Source organism: Poecilia mexicana, unplaced genomic scaffold (genome assembly GCF_051168715.1).
Source record: "Poecilia mexicana isolate PSO_F unplaced genomic scaffold, ASM5116871v1 scaffold_19, whole genome shotgun sequence".
NCBI lineage: Eukaryota > Metazoa > Chordata > Actinopteri > Cyprinodontiformes > Poeciliidae > Poecilia > Poecilia mexicana.
In genome coordinates this window covers 1,157,332-1,180,512 of record NW_028263388.1, presented here as the reverse complement: position 1 = coordinate 1,180,512, position 23,181 = coordinate 1,157,332, and the positions used below count along the sequence as shown (strand labels likewise).

General features: G+C 42.8%; 2 protein-coding genes across 2 annotated transcripts; both read left to right on the top strand.

Moving 5' to 3' along the window:
- Positions 1-51: 51 nt before the first annotated feature.
- On the top strand, positions 52-14,528 carry gspt1 (G1 to S phase transition 1). Its single transcript, XM_015000204.2, has 14 exons — positions 52-812; positions 1,057-1,101; positions 3,806-4,075; positions 4,166-4,199; positions 4,696-4,773; positions 4,863-5,043; positions 5,688-5,842; positions 5,939-6,079; positions 6,691-6,784; positions 7,602-7,682; positions 8,549-8,722; positions 9,169-9,258; positions 11,763-11,931; positions 13,896-14,528. Exons 1-14 carry the CDS (start codon positions 617-619, stop codon positions 13,946-13,948), a joined length of 1,761 nt encoding a protein of 586 aa, XP_014855690.1. The 5' UTR covers positions 52-616; the 3' UTR covers positions 13,949-14,528.
- A 1,292-nt stretch (positions 14,529-15,820) lies between these two features.
- rsl1d1 (ribosomal L1 domain containing 1) lies at positions 15,821-22,139 on the top strand. The gene is made up of 9 exons (XM_015000199.2): positions 15,821-15,932; positions 16,151-16,290; positions 17,496-17,634; positions 17,707-17,855; positions 18,491-18,592; positions 19,416-19,509; positions 20,160-20,264; positions 20,339-20,491; positions 20,574-22,139. The coding sequence occupies exons 1-9, from the start codon at positions 15,861-15,863 to the stop codon at positions 20,715-20,717; spliced, it is 1,098 nt and encodes a 365-aa protein (XP_014855685.2). The 5' UTR covers positions 15,821-15,860; the 3' UTR covers positions 20,718-22,139.
- The last annotated feature ends 1,042 nt before the right edge of the window (positions 22,140-23,181 follow it).

Here is a 23,181-nt window from a genome sequence, read left to right as displayed (position 1 = left end):
CTGAAGTTTAATTAGACCAAAATTATCATGTTTTACATCAGTTAAAATCACTGAAATTATTTTTATTTGCTAAAATCCAAAGAAGTTGGTCAGAACATTTTTTGTAAATTTATTTAAACTGGGGTGAAAATGATATTATCTGGTAATAAAGTTTTCCATCACAGAACAAAGTCAGAAGGTTTGAAGCAGCATTTATGTTAAATGAATGTAATAATTATATTATGGACGGGGTGTCCAAGGTGCAGGTAATAAAAAAGTAGCTCAAGTAAATAGAGTAAATGTAACCGGTCACCACCCCACTCTGTTCAAGAGCTGCTAATCTTATTCTGTCCGCCTCTGTTTAAATAGTAAAACGCGTTGGTTTCAGTGGTGGCGCCATGCCGCCCCCTGGCGGCGCCAGCGGGACCTGCAGCTCGCTCCGGGCGCAGCGCTACTCGCGGATCCATATGCTGGTGAAAGCCAGACTGAATCGCTATGGGAACTTCACCAAGCGAGTCCCTCCGAGTCTGAACCAAAGCAGCAACTCATCGCGTCTGAACGGAACCGGAGAACCGGCCCACCTCGACTCGGAGGGCGGCCCACAAGTTGTTCAACTCCAGAAGAAGAAGAAGAAGCCATGGACTCGAGAGACACAGCCCCGGATTCATGGGAGCAGGAGGAGGATGCCGAGGCCCCGGCTCCCGCGGCGGAGCTCCCAGCCGCCTTCGCCGCCCTCAATGTGAACGCCAAGCCGTTCGTCCCCAACGTGAACGCCCCGGTGTTTGTGCCGAGCTTCCTTCAGGCCAGCAGCGCCGGAATCCCGGCTTCAGACGGTGGGTGAACGCCAGTCAGCTGGAAGTTAGCCCAGGCTGCTAGCTCTGATGCTAGCTTAGCTTTCCTGCTTCAGTTAATCACGTTTCAGCCGCTGATCAACACGTCGGCCCGTCAGCCGGGGCTGTGTTAGTGGAACAGCGACGCTGCAACATATTTACGCTCATATTTATACGTAAGATGCGAGCAGGATGTTGTTGTGGGCATTTCTGAAAGTTGTGCTTGCTGTGCTGTGTGTCCCCTCAGGTCCTCCGGAGCCAGCTGCTAGCATGGAGGTGACGGACACAGCCGGTACGCACCCCGGACTCCACATGTTCTGCTTCCAGTCTCGCCGTCTGTCACGGTTTGGCGTGGAAGTGGGGCTCTTTTCACGTATTCACACCCGGGTTTGGACCCACGCTTATGTTGGTGGCTGCTCCTTATTTGGGTTTCTGGCCCTTGACGGTCCCTGTGCATGGGGGCTACGCAGAGAAAATGATGCAACCTCGCTCTGCCCGGCTCAAAATAGACATCCCATTGACACTTGGTGTGATGGGCGCCATGCTGCTGGCCCTGGGCCCCCCGCCGGTTGTGCTCCTGCAGAGGAATGCTGTCAGAAACTGCTGGTTCTGTCCTTCATAGGGCGATCAGTTAGATACTGCTTTATTTTCAGTTGTAGTCACATCAGCAGATAAATCTGTCCTTTTTATTGGCTTAACCTGTTATTTTTGTCACCAGTTGCCATCCATACCAGTTAGTTTTGCCCTCTGCTCACTTTCTAGTTCCCTGTTTGTCACCTTTCCTCATGTCCTCATTCAACCTCCCTGTAGTTTAAGTTTCTTTTCCCAAACATATTGTGTTTTGTCACTAAGAGCTGTTTACACCAGTTAGTTCTGGTTTCTGTGTTTTAGATCCTCGTTTTCTTGTTCCATCTGTCTCCGTCCCTCATGTCACTGAATCACCCTCCCTGTAGTTTAAAAGCCAGTTTCTTTTCCTCCTCCAGATTTTTCCTTTCCAGATCGATTTTATCCTCCATGCCGGTTTCTCTCTCTTGCCTGGTTTGTTTTCCAGTCAGTCCATCTCCATTTTGTCTTGTTTAATTTCATTTGTCTGCATTTAGTTAATAAAACATGACAGAAGGACATTTTTCCAGACTTGCCTGTTCTCATGCAGGATGAGTTTGTCTTTAAATCCAGAGCTGGGTGGATTTCTGAGTTGCTCACTTGCAGTTTGTGGAGGCAGAGAAGGAAACGTACTGAACAGTTGCAGTGACGGTCTCACCATCTCAGAGTTGCAGAAATGAGAGGCGTGTTTGGCAAAATGCTCTTTTCTTCCTGTCTTGATGAGAGTCTCGGCTGCTTGTTCTGTGTGTTTTACTAGATTCTTTATGATGGACATCAAATGATGCATAATTGTGACATGGAAGTGAAATTATTGATTGGGTTTTGAATAATTTTACAAAAAAAAAATGTGGCATGCATTTATGTTCACCTGCGATTTTTAGCTCAATAAAATTTCTGATGGTTATTTTACAACACAGGATTTGACAAACAAAGGGGATTTTACAGGTTGTTTTTCTTTTGGATGCTAAATTATTGCCTCTGAAATAAACTGCAGCCCATTTTTGTGTTTATAATCTAAAGGAAGTTTGAGACATGAAATTGCAATAAAATCAATTAAACTTAGCAGTTGAAGTGGGATGTGTAGATCTGCAAACTGAAACTGCTAATTTGAATTGATTTTATTTAAATTTTACGTCTCAAGCTTTCTTTGAACACAAAAATCCGCTGCAGGTTGTTCCAGAAGCAAAAATTTAGCAAAACAACAACAACAACAAACAACTTACAAAATTAGTTTTATGTCAAATCCTGTTGAAAATTAACCCCTATAAGAATTTTATTGAGCAAAAAAACAAAAAAATGAGGTTAACATAAACGAATGCCACATTAAGCCCAGCTCATCCCCTGCTCTGCTCCTTCAGACTAGCCAGCAGCAATTAGCAAACTGCTGCTCTGAGCAACGCTGGTAAAACATTAATGGAGGAGCCATGTTGGGATGACGTCCTGGGGGCGGAGCTTCAGAAAGAGCAGGAGCTTCTTAAAGAGACAGAGGCCCAATTTTAAAGAGTTAAATTAGGAAGTAAATTTTGTCATCATATTTGAGATGTATTTTTTATCAGCTGAAGGTAGCAGTTACTTTATTATGCTATAAAATGGCTCTATGTGCCTGAAAACATAATACTGCGCCTTTAACACTTTGGTTTGGCTGCTTCCTTCCTGTAAAGGAAGGAAGTGACCATATTTGGAGAAGGAGGAGGAGCTTCAGAATTATTTGTTAGATTATCTGCAGCAGGGTTGAACATATCGTTTATCATGTATCGTAAAAAAAAAATCCTTGACTAGAGTTTTGACTTGCTGTCTTAAAAAATTCCAATTAATGTTATATAAAAAAAACAGTTACTTTATTTTGCTGACACTGCCGGCAGAGGAGGAAAGGTGGGCCAGTGTTGTGGGAAACGTTCAGTACTGGCCCTTTAAATAAGAAAAGCAATTAAAATCACGATAATGAGTTTGTTCATTAAAAAACAAGCCGTGACATCATCATCTAACACTTCCTGTCGCCTTCATCATTTCTACCAGTAGTAACATCCTGTTGTGACTCGTGTGAGAAAAGTGTTTATATTGAAGTTTAGCGAAATACAGTAATTTTGATTGAGCTGAAAACTTTTTATTGAAAAACATAATTTTCTTTTTCCAAATTGGTGTTTCCAGTAAGCCAGTTTATTCTTGTAATTTCAGTTTGTGCAGTTTTATGGTGAATAGTAGAGCCGCGCCCCGCCTCACCAGGTACGGGAGCTGCAGTGACCAAAATACTTCACGTCTGTCTCCCCTTCCCTGTTAATTTGCGTTTCGTTGTGGATTCCATTTTGTTTTTAAGTTCTGCGGTTCCGTCCGTGTTTTGACGGAAACCATGGGCCGTGTTTCAGGAGTGAAGAGTCGTCTGTGTGTGTTTCCAGCACCAGTGGAGAACGGAAACACCGAGGCTGACATGGCGGCGGAGGAGGAAACGTGGGAGCAGAAGGAGGAGCCTGGGGGAGGCGAGGGAGGCGGCGGGCAGGAGGAGCTGGGAACGGAGGGGGGCGGCGAAGAAGGCGGCGCTGCGGGGAGAGAGGATGAGGAGATGATGGAGGAGGAAGAGGAGGAGATCCCCCTCCCTAAGGTGGCCCCGCCGCCACCTGATGCTCCCAAGAAGGAACACGTGAACGTCGTCTTCATCGGTCACGTCGGTGCGTACGCTTCCTCTCTGCGCCTCTTTCTTCTTCTTCTGCAGTTTTATTCACATTAAAGATGATTAACGTTCGTTTTTTCTGCTCCAGATGCTGGTAAATCCACCATCGGAGGGCAGATCATGTGAGGTTTCATCATGTTCTTCCACACCAACCTGCTGAATTACACCACTGAGCATTACATGCCACACCCACAGGGGGCAGTGCAGCGCTCAGTTAAAACCTGTCAGCCAATCACAAACCACTTCCTGTTAGGAATTAAACATGGCGCCTGGAGACTCAGAGAGGCTGAGCTACTTTTAAAAGCTGTTAGAATCTAAAGTTAATGAAACAGTCGACTGGGAATCATGTTAAACAAACATGGAGGTTGAGCAGCATTGAGCCTCCATGTTGGGGAGGGAAAGCTGCTGTGAAGCAGCTGATCTTCCTGCTGTCCAACTCAACGCATTGAGCAGTTAGGCTTCTAGAAAACTAGTGTCTGAATAAACATGAGAAGTTTCCTTAAAATACCAAAACTTTCATTTTACTTATATTTTGATCTAATTATATCAATTTAAAATATTAAGTGATTGATAATCAGTTACTTTGTTCCAAATCTTTTTTGCTCTGTGGGTTTTCAGGTACCTCACTGGGATGGTGGACAAGCGAACGCTGGAGAAATACGAACGAGAGGCGAAGGAGAAGAACAGGGAGACATGGTGAGCCAGGCGCTCCGGGTTCTGGTTCTGGTCACGTCTGGACCTTCTGGGTCTCAGCAGTAAGTCGGGATAACGGTTGGCTGTTGCAGGTATTTGTCGTGGGCTCTGGACACCAACCAGGAGGAGAGAGACAAGGGCAAGACGGTGGAGGTGGGGAGGGCTTACTTTGAGACGGAGAAGAAACATTTCACCATCCTGGACGCGCCGGGACACAAGAGCTTCGTCCCCAACATGATCGGCGGCGCGTCGCAGGCCGACCTGGCGGTTCTGGTGAGGAGCAACTCAAGTTCTGCTCAAAACATCTTTAATGCAGCAGTTAGTAAACTACACACAGCTGGACTCTCGTTACGTTCAAAGGCTGCTACACTGGACATTATTTGGGGGTACCACAGTAAAAGAGGTCTAAATGCAAATGTATGCCACACTTTTCAGATTTCTGGGGTAAATAATTGTACTTTGAATTAATTTGCCTTGAAATCCACCTGAAGTTTCTAGTTGGAAGGAGTTTGAAGCTTATGCTACGCTAATGCTAACAGACTGGTCATAAACATGACGTTAGAATGTTTTACCAACATGGCAGATAGCCAAAGCTAATATTAAAGCGCTAACTGAACCATTTTTATACCACCATGTAATAATGATGCAATGTGCTACAACACAGTGTATCGCCCCCACCAGGATCAGGTTTGTCATGACAACAAACCTGATCTTTAGGGACAAACTTTCACTGGTTTCAGTTTTATTGCAAATGTTGGGGAATCTAAGTAAATGTTTTCAAAGTTAGCAAAAAAGTTAACGTTTAGCTTTTTTTTCATCCAAGGTGAATGAAAAGTTAGCTCCACCGTTAGCGGCCGTGAGCCCGCCGCTGCCTGACGGTAATTAGCTCTTCTGATTGATCATCCGTCTTGTTTCAGGTCATTTCGGCCAGAAAAGGCGAGTTTGAGACGGGCTTTGAGAAGGGCGGCCAGACGCGGGAGCACGCCATGCTAGCTAAAACAGCCGGCGTTAAACATCTGATCGTTCTGGTCAACAAGATGGATGACCCCACCGTGAACTGGAGCCTCGAAAGGTGACGGTTATTGAACACCCAGATAATTTTACACACACAGACAGGTTGCCGTCGCCATAGCTACCAGGCTGTCCTGTGTTACCTGGCTTCCTGCAGGTATGAGGAGTGTAAAGAGAAGCTGGTGCCATTTTTAAAGAAGGTGGGCTTCAACCCAAAGAAGGACATCCACTTCATGCCTTGTTCTGGACTCACAGGTGCCAACCTCAAAGACCCAGTGCCCGAGTGTCCCTGGTACACGTAAGTCTGAAGCACTTCCTCTGGGAACGAAGCACCGGGTAACCATGGCAACAGAGGTAGCCATGGCAGAGACAGGAAGTGACCTCAGCTAGCTTCAGGGTCATACAGGAAGCGGTTAAAACGCAGCTCGGCTCTCCATTAAAGGGCCGGCGAGCGCCTTACTGGACCTGACCGGTTGGACTAAAGGCCCATTGTTATCCAACCATCCATCCATCCATCCATCAAACTATCCATCCATCCATCCATCCATCCATCATCCATCCAACCAACTATCCATCCATCCATCCATCCATCCATCATCCATCCAACCAACTATCCATCCATCCATCCATCCATCCATCCATCCATCCATCCATCCATCCAACCAACTATCCATCCATCCATCCATCCATCCATCCATCCATCCATCCATCCATCCATCCATCCATCCATCCATCCATCCATCCAATATATTTTGGCCTCGGTTGTTTAGTTTATATTTTCTGTAGAAAACTCCACACAATCGTTTGTTGAAGCTTTGAATGTGAACAAAACTGACTAATAGTTAATGAAATGTAACGGATCGTAAAGCACTGATGCAGATTAATGGCAGCCATTTTGTTTTGTTTCAGGGGTCTGCCCTTCATCTCCCACCTGGACAGTTTGCCAAACTTCAACAGATCCAGCGACGGGCCTGTCAGACTACCGATAGTGGACAAGTACAAGGTGAGGACGCCCTGGGGCCCTGGAGAGGCTCTTCCATCCAGGAACACACACACACACACACACACACACACACACAGCCTGTCCTGTCTTGGTGCTCGTCTTGCAGACGGTCAGAAACGCTCTGGGTTTATCCGTCCAGCTTTGGTTTCTGCAGCTGCATCGGTCACCAGGCTGAACTGGAGTTAATGGGATTAGAGTTCAGTGAACTGGGAGCTGCTGGAGCCGAGCGGAGGAGGAACAAACATGTCTGCTGATTTTAAACATAAATAAGCCTCTAAATTATTAATAATTAGAGAAATTATCCAAACTTTACTGTGCAGTCTGGCAGACCTGTGACAATCAGCAATAAATCAATAAATCACATGACAAATTAAAATCAATCATTTCCATTTGCATGATTTATCATTTTTCTCTTTCTACTGAAAACTGGATGATTAAAGTTTCAGTCTGGAGTTTTTGTCTCGTCATTTTTTGAAGGATAATTTTGTTTATAGACTCATAATTGATTTTATTTGTTGTTTCTGTTGTTAATTTATTTCAGATATTTAAAATGTTTTTTGGCTCCAGAGTTAAATGTTCATTAGAATCTAAAGTTTATTTGAGAATTTATTATTATGTCAGTTCTCAGAACAACGATATTATCGTTAATCACGATAACTTCTGGGATGATTTATCGCCCAGGAACATCTGTTTTTGGGTCCGGTCCGGCTCCGATCCGGTCCGGCTCCAGTCCGCTCCGGTCCGGTTCATTCCTGCGACTGGCTGCGTTTTCATATTGGTATGTGAGAACGGCTTTGTTGTGATTTTCTGTGTTCAGGACATGGGGACGGTGATCCTGGGGAAGCTGGAGTCCGGCTCCATCAGTAAGGCTCAGCAGCTGGTCATGATGCCCAACAGGGTGAGAAGCTCATCAGCCTGACGGACCGGGTCCGAAGAGCGGAATGAACCCACAGAACCAGTTTATCTGAGTTCTGCTTGGTTAAGTTATCTGGATTCCCGTAGGTGATGGTGATGGTGATGGTGATGTCAGCGCTCAGGGCGGCCATCTTGTTTATTAATGATGAGAAAAAAGTTGCAATTGAATCAGAACGCCAATAACAAAAATAACAACAAATTACAGAGAGGAATGTTGAGCTTCTTATGAAGTTTGGTTTTATTTCAGATTATTATTATTATCAGGAACCAGTTAGATTTAAACAATTTAAACTGACGTGGTCCTGAAGTCCTTTCCTCATTTTAAAAAGTTTTTCTGGTAAAATTGTCTTTATTTGCTGATATTCTGATTATTTTCTCAGAATCAAACAGAAATCGCCGCAGCCTGACCCTGATACTCAGAGCAGGCATGACTGAAAAATCTGATAAAATTGGATCTGCAATGAAAAATATGAGATTTTATTTTTATGCGCTGCATTAAAATTTAGAATATTCATAGAATGTTGAGTGGAAGGAAAAAGTGTGAATTAAAAGATTTTCAGTCAAAATTTATTGAAGAACTTGACCAGGATTGGACTGAGCCTGGAGTCAGAACATCTAGATCCAGAGGGATCCAGAACCAGGCTTCTGCAGGTCCAGACTGAAGTCTCTACCGCTGGTTCTGGTTCTGAACCACTGAAATTAAAGCAAAAGGAGCCCAGACCCGGAACTGGGAGCAGAATCCTGAGCTTTGTGGCTAAAATCTTTGTAAATCCAGGTGATTTTTTCCTGGTGCTAACGGGTCCCATCCGGGCCGAGCCGGACTCAGCAGCAGCCTGGTTGTCGTTGCAGCACACGGTGGAGGTTCTGAGCCTGCTGAGCGACGACGTGGAGACGGACGACGCCGGGCCGGGGGAGAACCTGAAGCTGCGGCTCAAAGGAATAGAAGAGGAGGAGATTCTGCCCGGCTTCATCCTCTGCAGCCCCGACAACCTGTGCCACTCGGGCCGCACCTTCGACGCTCAGGTGAGCCCAGAACCGGCAGGCGGCCAGGAAACCCGAGTGAAGAGAGGAGAGAAAACCGTTCAGAGCTAAACTTTCAGTTTTCCACATTATGGCACAAACTTTCCAGTCTGGATCTAAGGAATATTTTAGCAATCAATTATTCCATCGATTAATCAATAATTCTGATGGCTAATTTATTACTTTAATTGGATTAAAAAAAAATCTAATTCTGCAAATTTTTTATTAAACCATTTGAGCGTTTTTACACAAAATTAGAAATATATTAAAAGTTGTAAAAAAAAAAACAAAACAAAAAAAACCTGTTATATAAATAATAAAATCAACATTTTATTTCCTGTCTGATCGTTGATCACCAGGTGGATCTCGAGCTTCAGTGGTCTTAGCGGTTGTCATGGAAACCCTCTGCAGTAAAGCGTGCTGAATGTGTGTGAATGTTTTCCTGACAGATCGTCATCATTGAGCACAAGTCCATCATTTGTCCCGGTTACAACGCGGTGCTCCACATCCACACCTGCATCGAAGAGGTGCAGATCACGGTGAGTCGCCGCGTCCTGATTGGCTCCTTCCAGTCAGGAAACCCGGCAGCAAGACACTTTCTCATTGGACGGGCTTTCTGTCGCCACAAAGATCCTTTCAGTGTTTCAGTAGAAAACTGCTCAGATCTGTGATAAAAAACGACCAAATTGGCTTCAAACACAAACCAGAGGCTCATTTTTTGATAAGTTTATGTCACTATGTCTTAGTGACATAAACTAAGATCAATAAATCAATTTTATTGATCAGTCAAGTTATTGGTTTAAGATTAAATTTTAACCCATTTTTAACCTGGTTTTAACCCGTTTTTAACAATTTTCTAAGCTGTTTTTAACCCGTTTCTAACCTGGTTTTAACCTGTGTTTAACCCATTTTTAACCATTTTCTAACCTACCTGTTTTTAACCAGTTTCTAAACCGGTTTTAACCCGTTTCTAGCCTGGTTTTAACCCGTTTCTAACCTGGTTTTAACCTGTGTTTAACCCATTTTTAACCATTTTCTAACCTACCTGTTTTTAACCAGTTTCTAAACCGGTTTTAACCCGTTTCTAGCCTGGTTTTAACCCGTTTCTAACCTGGTTTTAACCTGTGTTTAACCCATTTTTAACCATTTTCTAACCTACCTGTTTTTAACCCGTTTCTAACCTGGTTTTAACCTGTGTTTAACCCATTTTTAACCATTTTCTAACCTACCTGTTTTTAACCAGTTTCTAAACCGGTTTTAACCCGTTTCTAGCCTGGTTTTAACCCGTTTCTAACCTGGTTTTAACCTGTGTTTAACCCATTTTTAACCATTTTCTAACCTACCTGTTTTTAACCAGTTTCTAAACCGGTTTTAACCCGTTTCTAACCTGTTTTTAAACAGTTTCTAACCTGGTTTTAACCTGTGTTTAACCCATTTTTAACCATTTTCAAACCTACCTGTTTTTAACCAGTTTCTAAACCGGTTTTAACCCATTTCTAACCTGGTTTTAACCCGTTTCTAACCTGTTTTTAAACCGTTTCTAACCTGGTTTTAACCCGTTTCTAACCTGTTTTTAAACCGTTTCTAACCTGGTTTTAACCCGTTTCTAACCTGGTTTTAACCTGTTTTTAACCAGTTTCTAACCTGGTTTTAACCCGTTTCTAACCTGTTTTTAAACCGTTTCTAACCTGGTTTTAACCTGTGTTTAACCCATTTTTAACCATTTTCTAACCTACCTGTTTTTAACCAGTTTCTAAACCGGTTTTAACCCATTTCTAACCTGGTTTTAACCCGTTTCTAACCTGTTTTTAAACCGTTTCTAACCTGGTTTTAACCCGTTTCTAACCTGTTTTTAAACCGTTTCTAACCTGGTTTTAACCCGTTTCTAACCTGGTTTTAACCTGTTTTTAACCAGTTTCTAACCTGGTTTTAACCCGTTTCTAACCTGTTTTTAAACCGTTTCTAACCTGGTTTTAACCTGTGTTTAACCCATTTTTAACCATTTTCTAACCTACCTGTTTTTAACCAGTTTCTAAACCGGTTTTAACCCGTTTTTAACCTGGTTTTAACCCGTTTCTAACCTGGTTTTAACCTGTTTCTAGCCCGTTTTTAACCCGTTTGTAACCCGTTTGTAACCTGGTTTTAACCTGTTTTTAACCAGTTTCTAACCTGGTTTTAACCCGGTTTTAACCCGTTTCTAACCTGGTTTTAACCTGTTTTTAACCCGTTTCTAACCTGGTTTTAACCTGGTTTTAACCCGTTTCTAACCTGGTTTTAACCTGTTTTAACCCGTTTCTAACCTGGTTTTAACCCGTTTCTAACCAGTTTCTAACCTGGTTTTAACCCGGTTTTAACCCGTTTCTAACCTGGTTTTAACCTGGTTTTAACCTGTTTTTAACCCGTTTCTAACCTGGTTTTAACCTGGTTTTAACCCGTTTCTAACCTGGTTTTAACCTGTTTTAACCCGTTTCTAACCTGGTTTTAACCCGTTTCTAACCTGTTTCTAACCTGGTTTTAACCCGTTTCTAACCTGGTTTTAACCCGTTTCTAACCTGGTTTTAACCTGGTTTTAACCCGTTTCTAACCTGGTTTTAACCTGGTTTTAACCCGTTTCTAACCTGGTTTTAACCCGGTTTTAACCCGTTTCTAACCTGGTTTTAACCCGTTTCTAACCTGGTTTTAACCCGTTTCTAACCTGGTTTTAACCTGGTTTTAACCCGTTTCTAACCTGGTTTTAACCTGGTTTTAACCCGTTTCTAACCTGGTTTTAACCCGTTTCTAACCTGGTTTTAACCCGTTTCTAGCCCGGTTTTAACCCGTTTCTAACCTGGTTTTAACCCGTTTCTAGCCCGGTTTTAACCCGTTTCTAGCCCGGTTTTAACCTGGTTTTAACCCGTTTCCAACCTGGTTTTAACCAGTTTCTAACCTGGTTTTAACCCGGTTTTAACCCGTTTCTAACCTGGTTTTAACCCATTTCTAACCTGGTTTTAACCCGTTTCTAACCCGTTTTTAACCCGTTTCTAACCTGACCTTGTGGCTCCAGGCGCTGATCTGCCTGGTGGATAAGAAGACGGGCGAGAAGAGCAAGACGCGGCCGCGCTTCGTGAAGCAGGACCAGGTGTGCATTGCCCGGCTGCGGGCCGCAGGCGTCATCTGCTTAGAAACCTTCAAGGATTTCCCCCAGATGGGACGCTTCACTCTGAGAGACGAAGGTGAGACGCTGTCGGCCATTTTGAGGCCGTTTTCTGGTCCCTTCATGTGACGCTGGATTCATGACCTGAAGGCTGGAAATGGGAACTTTCAGGTTTAGATAAAACCTCAATTAAAGGCAGAAACGTTTCCCGCCTGTAATCATTAGTCACCAAATCTACATCCTGGATCTTATTTTCGACTGAGAGGAATTTGGTTTTACCTTCAGACGCCAGCTGATCTCTATCTCTGGGTCTTAATGTTTGGCTCAGATAAATTAGACACAAAACTTTAAGGAACCTGCTGATCAGAACCGAAACGTAAAAACCTGCAGACACCAAAGTTCACAAACCGTTAAATAACCTGCAGTTGATTTTATATATATATATATATACATATATTACAGGTGTGCCGATCGATCGGTCACCGATCATAATCGGGCCGATTTTCGTGAAAAAGTGCATGATCGGTGATCGGCGATCATTGGCTCTTGTTGCCGATACCGATCATCTCATTTCCAGCCTGCCTGTGCAGCTGGTCTCCTCCTTCCTTCACTGCGCAAACGCGCAGCAACAAATCCTAAGCGATGTGGAACTATAACCACTGAGTGAAAGGGGAAGTTTGCTGCGTGTTGCGGCGGAAAACTGAAGCAGTCAAAATGCATCAACACAACGAAGCTAATATGGAATAAAAACAGTGCCATACTTGACGGAGTTTGGCTACATCGAGGCTCACTGCAGTAAAAGACATACGGAGGATCAGACAGCAGGTAAAGCAGCGCACAGCTACAAACACTCACCCGGATTAGCATGACGGTCAGAAAGCTAAACAAATAACCTGGAAAATGATTTAAGTCTTCGAGCTGCGATGTAAGACGCTGGTTCTGCTCTCCTGTTGAACCGCTGCTACGCTACAGGTAGTAATATCTGACAGACGGAGCTTCGCTTCTGCTCCACCTGGTAGTGACTCTCACACCGAACCTGCTTAAAGCTGCAGCATCTAACTTAAAAATACATTTTACACACGTATTAAAACTTTCGCTGTCCTAACATGAGACAGATAATCTCTAAAAAATAATTGATCTCCTCCCTGATCTGCATAATTACTCCGCTCAGTCAGAAACAGCCAATCAGAGCTAGCAGTAATCAGCTAGCCGCCATGCTAACAGGAAGTTTTCATTCAGTAAATCTGGATTGTTTATTGTAATTGAACCTGTTTTTGCCTTTGAATGTTAAGTTTTATACTTGAACTTCTTGGCAATGTTGAGAGGTTTTATTTTGGCTCTTTGCATTATTTAGCCTCTTCAGAGCCTTCATATGTTATCAGTCTGTTAAAGGTAGTATTATTGATACCAGTACAATCTGCACAATGCCTGTTTGGTTTAGTTTTCTTCTTGAAAAAAGTTATTAAAAACAAGTTTTTGTCTAAATTAAGGTGAATTCATGGTTCCTTTTTCCACATAATGTAACCAGTAGGGTTTATGATAAAAAAATAATAATTATGTGATCGGTATCGGGAGGAAAAAACCTGATCGGCACATCTCTAATATATATATATATATATATATATATATATATATATATATATATTATCTGATAAGAGAGTTTTGATTTAGTTATTTAGATGAAGGGAGAAGAAATGGAGAAAAAACCAAAGACAAAAAGAAAAATGGAGGTAAAAATGGGGAAAGAGAAGAAGGAAAAAAGATACTTTAGATGATCCAGTTTAGTTATTTATGGGGGAAATTTTTCTTTAAGCAGGTTCACGGTTCATATTTAGCTTTTATTTTGTTAAAATATGTCCATAAGTTTAAATCTGGAAACGTTTTGGGTTTTAAAAGCATCCGGTCGTTTTTCTGGTTGTTGATGGTGGAGGTTCATCATTTGGCTCAGAGATGGTGTCCTAGCGCAAGTAATGCTGGGTTGTGCTCATTCCTGCCATCATGTGAAGGTTTGTGACCTTTGACCTCTGTGGTTCTGCTCTGCAGGGAAAACGATCGCCATCGGCAAAGTGCTGAAGCTGGTTCCAGAGAAGGACTAAACGCGGCGGCGCCGGCATGCATGGAGTTCCTCCACCTGTTAGCGGGCGGAGAAACGGCGCCAGACCCAACCGCCACTCTCTCTCTCTGTTTAAAAACACAACGTTACTGAAGAGAAGAAGAAGAGGAGGAGGAAGAGTGGAATCATGTCGCGTGAAGAAAAAGAAACGAGACTGAATCAGTTTTTTATGAACATTATAGAATGAGAGCCCAAGTCCAGAGTGTCAGCTTTCTCATATTGAGAGCTCTGCTATGCCACTAATGTAGCTACACGCCCCCACCCCGTCACCATGGTTACGCTGTCGGCTGGGCGCCATGTTTGCTTTCAGGATGGAGGTGGATGATGTCTAGTTCCTGCAGAAGCACCAGAGTTAGCTCGGTGTTCCACCGGCGCCGTTTCCTGCAGATGCGTTGATCTGATTTTAGGGAAAGTTGCACCAGATCTTTAGTTTGGTTCTCTGGGTTATCTGGACCGGGCTCACACACAGTTCTGCTGCTGACCCCAGGATGGAAACATGCTCACATAAACAGGCACAGAGCTGTTACATTAATCCAGTCTGAAAATAAACGGTCAACCTGAAACCACGGCCTGTTCGTTTACTCACTGAAACCGTAAAACCAACGTTTCTGACGTTTTTCCCTCAAAAACAAACCTGGAGCGATTGGGAAATCCTTTAGTCTCCATGGCAACCATTCAGCTGTTAAAACGTCTGGATGGCCCTAGCCCCGCCTCCCAGGTGCAGCTCCTCCCCCACTCAGCTCCTCCAGACTAGCCAGAAGCAATTAGCAAACAGCTACTGCTGCTCAGAGCAACGCTGGTAAAAACGTTAAAGGGTTAATAGAGGAGCCATGTTGGAATGACTTCCTGGAGGCGGAGCTTCAGAAAGAGCAGGAGTTCTTAAAGAGACAGAGGCCCAATTTCAAGGAGTTAAATCAGGAAGTCAAATTTCTTTTAAGTTATATTTTAAATATGTTTAGCATTTTATAGCAACTGAAGGTAACATAATTACTTGATTATGCTATAAAATGGCACCATTGAAAACGCCCCTTTAAAAAAACACCCAGCTGAAATGTTTGCACTAAATATGAGTTCATATTAGTGTTCATAAGAATAAAAACAATGTGAATACAGTAAGAAAATAGTTATTTGTCATGTTTCATTGTTTCTCATTTTATTCAAGGAAATTGTGATCTGAACATCAGCTAGTAAGCCTGTTCAGGGATCGATTGGTAGTGTCTCCATCCTCCACTAGGGGGCGCGTTTCATCTCCGGCACAAAGGGAACAACCAGCCTGGAGGTTTTCAGTGACACAAACTAAATACTGACGGCTAGAAACGGGAATCTGACATGTTGTAATCCTGATATTATTGGCAATAAACAGGAATGGATAAATGGCTTGATAAAGTATTTAACGTACCAAATAAATAGTAGTATATTGTATTCATTTTTTTTGCTTATTGTCCTTTTATTTTTTTTATATATTCAGAATTTAAGTTGTTTCTTTAACGTCACTTTTAATTATACATGGATTTATTTTCTCTTCTAATGAGCAGATATTACTTTGTTACATTGTATAATCAAATAAGATCTATTTGTTGAAAGAAGCAGTTGTCACATGAAAAACTTTATCAAGTCATTTACTTGTTTGTTTCCAGTAATGACAGGATCTGTCCTCCATACCTGAGACTCCGTTCACTAATATAATGTTTACAAAATAAAATTACGAAAGTAGTAACGCAGAGTAACTTTACTCTGATTATCGAAAAGGGAATAGTAACGCTTTAGATTACTCGTTACTGAAAAGGCGGTTGGATCAGAGTAGCGCGGTACCCGTAGTTTTGTCATGCGCTTTCGTACTGATAAAGTTCCACTTTGTATATCGTGACGTAGACCTGACTGCCTCCTCAGTGCGCATGCGCAGCCTAGACACACGTGAAACAGACGGCATGGCAGAGAACACAGAAGTACCGTTGGACCGGGCTCAGGTAAGGGTTTATCTCTGGTTACCTGGCGGTTCTACCAGAACCCGAGGGGCGACTTCTGGGCTTCAGGTCGGGTTCTGGACGGGACCGTCTGGAGCCTCGACCTTCCTCTGCGGGGTTCGGCTAGGTGGATGCTAGTTAGCCGGCTACCTAGCCGGCGTCTCTCCGCCACATCCAGCTGTTTATTTTCGGCTTTAACCAAAGTCGCCTTCGCCCCTCAGGTGAAGAAGGCCGTCCAGGCTCTGCAGAGTTTCCTGAAATCAAAGTCCAAGGCAGATGTTCTGCTGCTGGATGACGGCCAGCCGATCAGCCTGCTCTTCACCCTGTGGAAGATCCCCAGACAGACCCAGACCATCCGCATGTGAGTCCTGGTGGTGGGACGTTTGCTAACGGGGAGAAAAATGTTCATCTTGTGTTTGTTTGGTCGGTCAGAATGGATGTCAGTGGTCTGGACGTCGATTCTCAGTGTTGAGAAGGCAGATGTATCGGCTATCGATCATAACAGCGATATTAATATCGGATATCGGCCAAAGTTTTTCTGTCTGTGAATTCCTATTAAAATGTTTAGAAATGGCGTGAAACAGGAAGGGATGTTTGACTAATTTTCCTGTAGTTTCCACTCCATCGCTGCTGACTACATTGTGTCTTATGAAATTTATCATTTAAAGTTTTAATGTAAACAAATGGGAAGGAATATATTGTTTGTAAAGTTCTAGTGCGACGTTTTCAAACAAAGTAATTTAATGTAGGGTTGCAGTGATTGTAGTTTTCTGGCCAATCACTGAAAATATAGACACCATTGTTTTTTTTTTGTTTTGTGTGAAAAGTGGCTCAGTGTAGCAAACAAAGGCTACGTTCACCCGGGAGGCGAATGCACCCAACGTTTTCATGTCAGTCTCATCATTTCACTCCAAAAGAAGTTCTGGTCTGTTCCACTTCCACTTGGGAAACTAAACCTGATGGTTTTAGAAACATCTGGAATCTAAACGCTGGGGTCAAATTTTATCCGACTTTTCTGTGGTTGACTGAAACATTCGTCATAATTCAGCAGCAGAAGAATCCAGACGGTGAATCTTTAAACGATGTCTGAAAATGACAAGCAGTCTGGGTCAGTGAATGCATCACATCCCAACCCCCCAGTCCTGGTCCGACTCCCAGCAGAACCGGGTCAGAAGCTGCTGTTAGCTGTTAGCTGTTAGCTCTCTTCGTCTGCTGACCATCTGCTCTCGACAACTTTAACATCCATCCAGAGACGGCGGCCATCTTTACTGCCATAAACAGACGCTGCTGGGGGACGGCTGTGTTGTTCTTCTTGGGTCGCTTCCGGGTCAGAACCGTTCACATCTGCATTTTATTAGTGGTGGGAAAACCATACAGTAAAAAAAATGATTTCAGCAAAAGATCATAGCTGAGCATCAAGAGCTGCTGGGTGAATGTAACCACTCCCTGATTTTAATGTCAGTTTTTTGTGTTTTCAGTTTGATGTTGCACAGATCAGAACTGAATCAGGTTTAAATATTACAGTTTTCCGCCCCGGTCAGGCTGAATCGTGGTCTCTGTTCTCAGTCCTCTGCCTCACGGCCAGCGCTCCGACACCGACGAGGTCTGCCTCTTCACCAGAGACGAGCCCAGAATGTCGGCGGAGCAGACCCAGAGGTTCTACAAGAAGCTGCTGGAGGAGCGGGGCGTCAGAAACGTCTCAGAGGTGCTGCAGGAGCTGCAGGCCAAAGTAAGTACACCCTCAGCGGGTTTTCTAACTAAATGTTTCTTTGTTTAGATCATACCGCTTAATACCCTGAAGAAGGAGTACAAGCCGTACGAAGCGAAGCGGCGGCTGCTGGGAAACTTCGACATGTTCCTGTCCGATGAGCGGATCTGCCGCCTGCTGCCGTCGCACCTGGGGAAACATTTCTACACGACCAAGAAGTGAGTTTCCTGCTGTCTGGATGGAGAGCTGTTCTTCCTGACCTTTGACCTTTTATGTAAGGCTCCAGCTAAAGACTGTCTTAGTAATCAGTTATCCTGATGATTAGTTAATTTACAGCTGGAACAATTAATCAATTATTTGAACGATGTAGAATTAGAACTACATTAAAGGATGTTAAGAAATAAATAAATAGAACTAAGAAAAGAAAACATTTCCTAAATTCAGTAACATCAATCCTTTAGCTTCAAAGGATTCCTCTAACAAATGCTAACATTTTTATTGTCTTATATGCAAATAGTTTTGGATTAATTAATGCTCTGAGTGTTTTGTTCTTCATTCTGTTTAATCCAGTTGATGATTACTTGAAAATCAAATTGGTGACAATTTAATCAATTAATCCTGATTATTCTGATCAATATTTTCAGCCCAGTTTAGGTCCGATCGGATCGATCTGTTAGAACGGCCCGGTTCAAAGATCCAGTCAGAAATAAAGATGAACTGGTTCATTATTTCAGTTTGACTGTTTATTGAACTTTATGATTAATAGATTATTTCTAATCATGATTGATCGCGATCAATCGGTTGTCGTTTTGTTGCCGAGACGACCAGTAAACATGTTTTCTGTTTTTCCCAGAATGCCGATCTCCATCAACCTGCAGAGCAACAATCTGGGCCGAGACGTCCAGCGGCTCGTCCAGGGGACCCGACTGACCGTCACCAACAGAGGCTGCTGCAGGTCCGACCCCCTCTCATCAGAACCACAGTAACCTGCAGGTCCAGACCGGTCCGGACCGTTTCTGACCGGTCCAGATCGGTCCAGTCAAATCAGACCAACAGTTTCCTGTTTCAGCTCCGTTGGACCAATGAACGTTTTTCTGTTTGTTAAACGACAGAAAATGAGTTTAAAGTTCAGTTCAGTTTATCTGAAGTTTCTAAGCTGAGCTTCAGGATTTCCACATCATGTTTTCCCTCTTGTGCCACAGCATGATGCTGCCACCACCGTACTGTACAGTTAGGATGGAACAAGCGTTTTCATTTCCCTCCTAATGTAGTGATGCTGATTCTGTCCAGATATTTCAGTTTTATGTTCATCAGACCAAAACTCGACTACAATCAGTTTTCCTCAGTAATGACGTCTTCCTCAGCCAGTAACGGTGCATTGTGGGTAACAGGGATGTTCCCTTCCTGAACAGTGGCTGCTTCCATGATGAATATAGTTTTATAATAATTAAATGTGGATCCAGAAATCTTTTCTGATTTATTCATGATGTCATCCACCGGCGCTGTGAGTGGCCTCCAGTTCCTGGGTGTATGTAAACTTGTGGCCTCCAGTTCCTGGGTGTATGTAAACTTGTGGCCTCCAGTTCCTGGGTGTATGTAAACTTGTGGCCTCCAGTTCCTGGGTGTATGTAAACTTGTGGCCTCCAGTTCCTGGGTGTATGTAAACTTGTGGCCTCCAGTTCCTGGGTGTATGTAAACTTGTGGCCTCCAGTTCCTGGGTGTATGTAAACTTGTGGCCTCCAGTTCCTGGGTGTATGTAAACTTGTGGCCTCCTGCAGCATGGCGCGTGTCGCTCACTCCAACATGACGGCAGACGAGGTGACGGAGAACGTGGAGGCGGCGGTCCGGACGGTGGCCACCAAGCTGCGGATGGTGAGTCAAAGGTCAAAGGTTGGAGGGGAACTGCTCCCTCCGACCAGAGGGGGCAGCACTGAGGAAGGAAACTGCAATGTCACAATTTGGACAGAAAAACTTAAAGATGGAACCAATTCAGAAAATTTATATTTTTGAAGGGAGATTTTATTTAGACTTCATATTCCATTTATTAATTTTTCTGTTTTTTGGATTTTCGTTTTTAATATTTAAAATGTCTTCCAGGTCTGGAAAGTTTATTGAACTTGCTTTATTACGTCATTGTCAGAATCGTGTTAAATGTTTATTATAGTTTAAAGTTGATTGATCTTTGTGTTCCTTCATTATTACCATTATATTACTGGACAATGGTCTCAAAACAAAAATATTATCGTTTATCATGATCAATTCTGGAACAATTTATGGAGACATTTCCACGTTTAAAATCCTGAGTTTTGAATCAACAATGTAGAAACCAGATTTTATTCGCCTAATTAAAATATTGTGTGCTTAGATTAATACTGAGCAGCTTAAAAATGTCTTCAGTTTTACTTTTTTGACCAGTTGTGATTAATTTTTTCTGGAAAACACGTTTGTTTCTTTTTTTAGCAGAATTTATTGAACAAGTTTGAAGAGAATGTCTTAATTTTTTCTTTCCTGTCTGTTGACAGAAAGGATCAGTGGTGAAGCTGATCCACTTGAAGAGTCTGACTTCAGTGGCGCTGCCCATCTACACGTCCGACCTGAGCCGCATCAGCGTGCTGCAAAGATCCAAGGTCAGACGGAAATGATCTTCATGAACAGAAGAGTTTTTATTTTCTAACCAACCAGCAACATGTCTGATCTACAGGACAATTCAAAAACAAAGAAGGTGAAGAAGAACGAGACGGGAGACGAAACGACAAAGGAACAGAAGAAGAAGAAACAGAGGGATGAGGAGGAGGAAGAAGAGATCCCACAGCTGGTTCCCATAGAAACGCCCAGCAAAAGACCCAAAATGGAGGTCGGCGTTTCCTCCTTCCTCTGCAGCATCTGCAGTCTGACGTCTGCACCAAGTTTATCCACTTTATGTTCTTGTTCTTCAGAAACCGACGCAGAAACCAACCAAACCTGCCGCAGCAAAGAAGGTCACCACGGGGTCAAAGGTCACCAAGGCTTCGATCAAAGCAACCAGGAAGGCCGGCAAGGCGGCGCAGACAGGAAGGAGAAAAGTCCCCAAAGGGAAATGATTCTCTGCACAGACTGACTGAGTTCACAGGATCTGATGCAGTTTCTGTTTGTGTCCAAATCAGCGAGTTATTAAATCTGTTCCTGAAAATACCAGCAGCTGATCCAGGTCCCTGTTAACGTTTGAACATTCATGACTCGTTTGCAGGAATAAAAACCATTTTCGTTTTTATTGAAATGACAGGAGATGAACGAAATCAGAATGTTGATTATATTTTACTGAACCTCAGAAAATGGAAAAATTAGAAAGTTTTATAGTTTTGACTCAACATTTAGCATTTTCATTTATTTCTTGCAGGAATTTAGGATTTATGGTCACCAGAGAAAAACATCTAAAATTAATTTAACTTTTCATGTGTATAAAAATTACATGACTTTAAAATAATGTCATGTATGAAATGGATAAAATGACAGTGAACTTTGAGCTTCTCAAAGGGTCACTAACGGCTAAAGTGACTGACTGAGGTAACGGAGTGGTTCACTAACAATTTCTCAATTTTTCACTTAATTCCTGAAATAAATGTGTAACAGGTGTAGAATGGATCACGACAGGAACCAGGATTTGCATTGATTTATTCCTGTTTAGAACAAAAACATATTCAGCAGCAGCTCCTGGCTCTGGCTCTCCCACACACACCTCTCCACAGCGCAGCTTGGCGCGAACTCACAGGAATGGGTTAAAATCATCTAAAGTTCACAAATAATAATAAAATAAAATCTGCATTCATACAAAACAATTAAAATAAAACTGAAACAGAAATAATCTGCCCAAAGGTTACAATTTTACACAGTAATATAAAAATATACCAAAATACATGCATTTAACAACCAGATAACATTTTGAAATAACTCACATACCTGTTTAGAACAAAAACATATTCAGCAGCAGCTCCTGGCTCTGGCTCTCCCACACACACCTTTACCATCCAAAAGAACAAAAATAAAATAACCATGTTGGCACGGTAAACTGAATAAATGCAAAAAACGTGGGAATTAAATACCCAGAACAGTGCTGTGCTAAACATCAAAAAGTTAACCAACTATTTACAAGTTATGAGTTGAACAGCATACTTTTTCTTTTTACATTTTTAATATTTTAATGTACAGCAGAAGACAACTCTGTGCGCTTACCTCTCCACAGCGCAGCTTGGCGCGAACTGAGGAGGGCAGCGGAGGAGGGCAGCGGGAACACACAGGATGTGACACGGAGACAGGAAACAAGAAAATAAAAGCTTCTCCACCAAAATAAAATACAATTCAAAAACCAAGGAAAAACTAATATGGGGATGGATTTGGGGCCACATTAGGATCCAAAATAAAACAGTATAAAACAGAAATAAGTGCAAAGGTGACAGCAATCATGTAAATTCAACAAGGTGTTTTGAGAAGGTTCATCAAAAAAATAAAAAATTAAAATTAACTCAGCTACATACTCCCCCCTGAACTTCTCAAAACCGTTACCGGTCAGATCAGGAACTGCATACAAGATAACATCAGCTAAACTTAGCTACATCTCTCTGATAATCACTGTGCAACCAAGGGTTTCTATATTTCAATAGGAAGTGACATCAAAGAGTTGGCCAGACCTTTAATGTCTACTTTGCAAAAGAATATGCCGTCTACAAATCCTCAACTTGATTACCAAATAAGTGTTTTCTTGACACACAGAATGACAGTAACAAAATAAACTTTCATGTCTGTAATGAACAGAAATATCCAAAATGAATGAGATTTTTGTTTACTTGAATAGAGTTTTAGCCAACCCTCCAACCACAAAACTTCCTTGTTTGGTTTTCTGTGTCATATTCTGAATCAACCTATTCACTGGTTTCACTACTCTGCCCACCCTAGTCTTGATTTGGTCCATGGGTGTGGTCACTGTCAGTTTATCTGTGTCTTCTCCATTGTAGTCACTTGTCTGCAGCTCAACAATGGGAGGCTCAGGATCAGCAAGAGGAACTGAAGGGGAATCCAGGGCTGTGTGCCCTACTTCTGAGAGGTTCTCCGATGGGGTGACCTCCGCAACCCAGCTAGCAGTGCGCTCGGATTTGTGAATTTCAAGTTCCTTCAAAAGCAGGCTTCCATCGCATCCTTCTTTCTCTTCAGACTCCTGACCAACACTGGAGAAGGAAGGCTCTGTGTCATGATCCACATGTACTGGCAGGAAACTGGCTTGCAAAAGCAAATTTCTGTGAACCACTTTTTCATGTCCGTTGTCAGGGTTTCTAATGCGGTACGTGTGACATCTTGAATCCTTGGAAATCACTGTGTACAGGGTCGACTCCCACCTATCAGCAAGTTTTCTGCGCCCACGTTCACCTCTGTTGGCCAAGAGGACCTGATCACCCTCTTCAATGTTAGCTCCTTTCACACCCTTATTGTACAGCTCAGCCTGCCGCTGTTGTTTTGCGCTGGCATGAACTTGAGCAATACAAAGAGCCTCCTTGAGATCATCTCTCATCCTTT

Coding starts and splice junctions, on each gene's coding strand:
- gspt1 (XM_015000204.2), top strand. CDS start 617: ATGGACTCGAGAGACACAGCCCCGGATTCATGGGAGCAGGAGGAGGAT. Junction 5,843..5,938: donor GTGAACTGGAGCCTCGAAAG/GTGACGGTTATT, acceptor GGCTTCCTGCAG/GTATGAGGAGTGTAAAGAGA. Junction 6,785..7,601: donor CGATAGTGGACAAGTACAAG/GTGAGGACGCCC, acceptor TTCTGTGTTCAG/GACATGGGGACGGTGATCCT.
- rsl1d1 (XM_015000199.2), top strand. CDS start 15,861: ATGCGCAGCCTAGACACACGTGAAACAGACGGCATGGCAGAGAACACA. Junction 17,635..17,706: donor GCGTCAGAAACGTCTCAGAG/GTGCTGCAGGAG, acceptor TTCTTTGTTTAG/ATCATACCGCTTAATACCCT. Junction 20,492..20,573: donor GCAAAAGACCCAAAATGGAG/GTCGGCGTTTCC, acceptor CTTGTTCTTCAG/AAACCGACGCAGAAACCAAC.